Below are 6,115 nucleotides of genomic sequence, written 5' to 3' on the forward strand. Positions count from 1 at the left end.
TGTCTGGATCACAGAGAATGCTGGAGGTCCACTTCCTACATCTTATTAGAGTGGATTATTCAGTCCCTCAGCCATGCAGCCGTCAATCACACACCAAAGGGGGGCCTGCTCCAGTGTGCACAGGAGCACTCTGATCCGAGGGGAGCCGGATATCTCTCCACACCAACAGATCAAAGCCTGCCTGCCAACCGCCTCACACCCTCTCCTTCTACTTTTCACTCATCGGCTTTGGTGTGGAAGGGCATGTGTGGTATGTGAACATGTGTATGTGTGTGTGTGTGGTTAGTTGGTGTGTGGGGGAGAGCCTCCCTTTGCCCTTGAACCATGGTGGCCCTTGAGGTCCCCCAGTCACTCCGGCGGGTGCAGTTGACCCCCTTCCTCCCTCAACCAAAGTGCTACCTTTCCTACTCCCCTCTTTCCCTTTCTCCCTCCCTCCCTAGTAGCTCTAATTACATTACATGTCCCATGTCCTTTTAATTTGGCAACAAAGGGGAGGCAAGAAGGCGAGGCCAGGGACTAGAGGTCTTAAAAGTGCTTATTAAGGGCCATCATTGTCTGATTCAAATTGTCCATTTCACATACAACACCCATTAAAGACACCAGGAAGCAGCTTCATGCTGGGTGTTTAACCAAACCTCCTCTACAAACTGACACTGGAACAGAGAGAAAAGGATTGAAGGGTTAGGAGAAAAAAATGGGCGTCCTGGTGTTATGTGCTGTTTGGCTTGTGTTTGAGGTGGTTTTATGTGGTAGCGCAGTGTCTGCTAACTGTGGAAGGTGGTTTTGTACATGCTTAGATCATTAGTGGGGTGTCAGTCCCATTAGGCTTGTGGAAACCGTCACTGGCTACAATAAACAGATCTGCTGGCCGCATGCTCAGACTAGCAGGCGGCAGGCACTCTCCGCCACAGTCCCATCTACGCTGTCCCCAACACACATATTATGTGTTTACACACACATATAGCCACTTTACCACACACACACGCCTGTATTTTCCACAGAACAACCAAGCATGCAATCAATTCATGCAAATGAAAAAGTGTGCCATTTGATTTTAAACAGTGCAGGAGGTATTTAAAGCAACCTGACAGGAAAAAGTGAAAGGCTGCTTTTATCCGTCTCACATTTTGGCAAACTAGGCATTTTCTATCTCATCGTGATTACTGGAAAAGTCATTCACGTTCCATTCAAAACAAAAATTGTTAATATTAAAAGGTGCCTCTAGTTACAAATTAATAGCTGTCAAGAGCTTGGAAATAATTCCCTGCTGCAGGGCTCACTATCTCATCTCTAAGAATAACTCCATCTGCATTTCATCAGGAGTCATCCTCAATTTATTGTTAAACGGGACTGTAAATTTGGTTTATTGCTGTTGAATTGAAATAGGATCTCCTTCCTCGAAAGAAATCAAAATTAAATCATAGTGTGCACAAAGATCTTAAGATTTCCAAACAGACTGACATCGGAAAATACTTGTTCACCTTGCTGAATGTCCTTCATCTCCAGATGCAGGCTCGATATTAGAATGCCGACTGCTTGCGAACGCTTCCCATCCAGCAGCTTGATAATCTGAGAAGAAAAAAAACGGAAACACATTATTCCTAGTATTAAACAGGGCGAGTTGGTGGAATTCAGAATAAACCCCACAGTGTGCATTTCACTTAATAATGCTTAAGCTTAATTCCAAATGTGAAATAAAGTATAGTGGCTCATTATTGAGAAGAGAACAACATATGTATTATTGCCACATTGTTGGAAGTTGGTTTCACATTTCAAATAATGTTAGGGTTCATTAAGAAACCTTTACTCGAAATTAAACCACCAGATTTCTTCCCAACAAGAGTTTATCATCAATTTCATTATGCAAACACAGGCATAAAACAAGCTGAGGAACAGATGGTGAATAAAAAGTTAATTTCTGTGATGAGAGGCCGGTTGAAAATCACTTAGTCACTTCCCCCGGCTGTGGAAGCAGATGATAGATGATGAGCAAGACAGAGTGCCTGAAGCCCAGAGCAGCCTGGGAATCATCTCGGTTGACCCACACGACCAGACTAATCAACACACATTGTCGTAACCCATCATTGTGATGCAAATGACTGGGAAATATGCCGAACACACGTAGCTGGGACACACTTTGTCAAGTTACATCAATGAGGGAGCAAAGTCAAACAGAAAAGCACCTCCTCCAGTTTACCGAAGAACATGTGTGAGATATAATCAAAAAATATCAAGTCGCAGTGAAAGTACAAAGGCAAAAGTTGCACCATAAAAGGACAGTCTAGAAGAGCAAGCTTTTATAACAAACTATAAATTCACAGGATTTTTATTTGTGCGTACACATGGTCACAATTACTTATGACTGAATTAGCCGTAAAGCCAGAGAGAGTTTTGGCAAGGTAAAGCCCCGCTCTAAAAGTTAATGTGTCAGGCTTCTTCATTAGGTATTATGGCAGTGTCGGCTACTGGGCTGTCCAGTGGGAGCTGGAGAGCCGAAGCCTTAGAAGTGGGTATTGCATTACAGGGCGTTAGTGGGTGCCATGCTGCTTCCAGCTCTATTACCTGGATCACTGGGGATCTCCCACTCTAGGGACTTGAGACGGCTGAGTACCAGGCTTTCCCAACACCTCTAATTAACCACTTTGGACGGGCCACACTTAAAGCAGTCCAGGAACCCTTCCCACTTACTGTGGCTACAGAAATCGCCAAATTGGCTCAAACAGTTACGTTAATGAGAAAAGACAACTGATGCTGATGCGTGGTTTCAGACAAGCAAAACAGAGGAGGGAGACGCGTGATGCTGATGCTGAGACAGGTACAACAAATAGCTGATGTCTCCCTCCTGGGGGCAGAACAATACTTTAGTTTGAAATGCAAACAGGTCAGAAAGAGAGAAAGGCGAGCCGCCTAAGGAAATAAACAAACTAATGAAGGGGAGACACTGGGAGTGTCGGCAGTTTGAGCTGAAGCAGGTGGCTGATGTTATGCGAGGTGGGCAGGGGGACGCTGGTTCGGAGCCGAGAGGAACGTTTACACAACCACGGATGAGCAGCCAGCATGCTCCGCGGTGACTGTCTGTCTGACTATCTGTCTGGAATCACCCAGGCAGATGTTACAATAACAACTGGATCAAGACTTCACATCCATAACCACCTCCGATACACTCCGCAACCCCGGCCGTGTTAATCTTACACCCACTCTCCCACGTCACAGCCACAGCTTCAAATATGTCTTTAATAAACGCACCATGATTGCTCATAAGTCATCCCCATAAACCAGTTAAAGCTGATGTTTGTTTAAGGAGATCCGCTATGTTTAAACTTGATACTGGTTTGATTTATGTGCTTAGGCGAAATGACCTTTTTTGTTGTTCATATTTGCTCACGTACAAACTTTAGCTCGATTCATTTTCTCATCTCTGCCTCCCTTCTAATCCCTCAATCAAGTATGCACCGACATGCACATCCTCCCCAGCCCCCCCAGCACCACCACCACCACTCCTATAGGTGCCCCGTCTTCATTGCCTCCTCTCACCAGTGGAGCGGAGCCACATGCCTGCAATTACACCAGAGTCCAGTCCAGTCCGGTCTGCTCGGGCGGGAGAGCTGTCTTCCATGTCATCTCCTCTGCTTTGATATGCTAATCAGCAGCGAGAGAAGGGCTCCAGAGTAAACAAGAGCTTTGATTTCTCTGTGGCACACATGATAAAGATTATCTCACTCATGTAGGCATCGTCTGCATCCCCCGAGTTTCAACTTTTTGCGGAGTGTGGAGATGTTGGAAAGTGGGGAAGTGGCTCATATGCATAATGTACACACACATTCCATTCCCTCCAGTTCATCTCCTCTCGCCGCACACACTGCCCCAGGCCGTGGTGTTAGCATGATCTGGCAACACTTTCTGAGCAAGTGCATAATGACTCGCGAGGAGGACGTGCCGTCATCACACACGTGCGTTCAAGCACACAGACGCACGAAACACCGAAACGTACACATGCCGGTGCATACACAAACACAAGGAGAAACAAACAAGGTAATTGAACACACACAAATACCAACACAGATTCAATGCCAACATTATAACAAGAGGCAGGTCTCCCACCGTGTCCAGCGGTATTGGCAGACATCAGAATCCCTTTATTAGTCCCACGGAGGGGACATTTGCGTAGTTACAGCAGGAAAAAGAGCCACAGACAGCTTAATGTTACATGTTAAATATGTGACATGCATTTAAAAAAAAAAGTACTAAGTTATGATATAATAAAAAAAAAAAAAATATATATATATATATATATATATATATATATATATATAAATATGTATATATATATAATAAACAATTACATAATTTCAAAAGAATACACATCCTGTAACAGTTCTTAGGATTTAGCAGCCAGGTATATATATTACAGTTATTAACGGCATCTACATTGGGGCAAAAAGGTATTTAGTCAGCCACCAATTGTGCAAGTTCTCCCACTTAAAAAGATAAGAGGCCTGTCATTTTCATCCTAGGTATACCTCAACTATGAGAGACAAAATGAGAAAAGAAATCCAGAAAATCACATCACATTAAGAGCCCCCTCTGTCCTCCACTTGTTAACTGTATTAATGGCACCTGTTTGAACTCGTTATCAGCATAAAAGACACCTGTCCACAACCTCAAACAGTCTCACTCCAAACTCCACTATGGCCAAGACCAAAGAGCTGTCAAAGGACACCAGAAACAAAATTGTAGACCTGCACCAGGCTGGGAAGACTGAATCTGCAATAGGTAAGCAGCTTGGTGTGAAGAAATCAACTGTGGGAGCAATTATTAGAAAATGGAAGACATACAAGACCACTGATAATCTCCCTCGACCTGGGGCTCCACGCAAGATCTCACCCTGTGGGGTCAAAATGATCATAAGAACGGTGAGCAAAAATCCCAGAACCACACGGGGGGACCTAGTCAATGACCTGCAGAGAGCTGGGACCAAAGTAACAAAGGCTACCATCAGTAACACACTACGCCGCCAGGGACTCAAATCCTGCAGTGCCAGACGTGTCCCCCTGCTTAAGCCAGTACATGTCCAGGCCCGTCTGAAGTTTGCTAGAGAGCATAGATGATCCAGAAGAGGATTGGGAGAATGTCATATGGTCAGATGAAACCAAAATATAACTTTTTGGTAAAAACTCAACTAGACGTGTTTGGAGGAGAAAGAATGCTGAGTAAATCCAAAGAACACCATACCTACTGTGAAACATGGGGGTGGAAACATCATGCTTTGGGGCTGTTTTTATGCAAAGGGACCAGGACGACTGATCCGTGTAAAGCAAAGAATGAATGGGGCCATGTATCGTGAGATTTTGAGTGACAACCTCCTTCCATCAGCAAGGGCATTGAAGATGAAACGTGGCTGGGTCTTTCAGCATGACAATGATCCCAAACACACCGCCCGGGCAACGAAGGAGTGGCTTCGTAAGAAGCATTTCAAGTTCCTGGAGTGGCCTAGCCAGTCTCCAGATCTCAACCACATACAAAATCTTTGGAGGGAGTTGAAAGTCCGTGTGGCCCATTGACAGCCCCAAAACATCACTGCTCTAGAGGAGATCTGCATGGAGGAATGGGCCAAAATACCAGCAACAGTGTGTGAAAACCTTTGTTATTGACCAAATACTTATTTTCCACCATAATTTGCAAATAAATTCTTTAAAAATCAGACAATGTGATTTTCTGGATTTCCTTTTCTTATTTTCTCTCTCATAGTTGAGTTATACCTAGGATGAAAATTGCAGGCCTCTCTCATCTTTTTAAGTGGGAGAACTTGCACAATTGGTGGCTGACTAAATACTTTTTTTTTTACTTTTATTGCACATCTAGCACATATTGCACATAGGTGGTTAGTATTTAACAGCAGCAAGTTACACAATTTACAAAATACGTGCAGAAAACACTGTGGTCAGATTCTGAAAATGATGCAGCCTAGTTTATAATCCTAATGATAGAACGTTGAAAAACGTTAGACATTTCAAGATGTCTCCATGGGCTCAGCGTTGGGCAGTTGCGGTATGCAATTTTGCATCTTCTAGATCAAATAAAGAATTGGTCTATTGACAAATAACTTAAAATCAAA

General features: G+C 43.9%; 1 protein-coding gene across 1 annotated transcript in view; it reads right to left on the minus strand.

The window, feature by feature from the left end:
• Positions 1–6,115, minus strand: part of LOC307046439 (formin-1) — a 47,999-nt gene that overhangs the window by 22,394 nt on the left and 19,490 nt on the right. The window contains 1 exon segment of the mRNA XM_079692835.1: positions 1,482–1,569. Coding sequence (XP_079548961.1) covers positions 1,482–1,569 — 88 coding nt within the window.

This window comes from Notothenia rossii (assembly GCF_949606895.1).
Source record: "Notothenia rossii genome assembly, chromosome: 7".
NCBI lineage: Eukaryota > Metazoa > Chordata > Actinopteri > Perciformes > Nototheniidae > Notothenia > Notothenia rossii.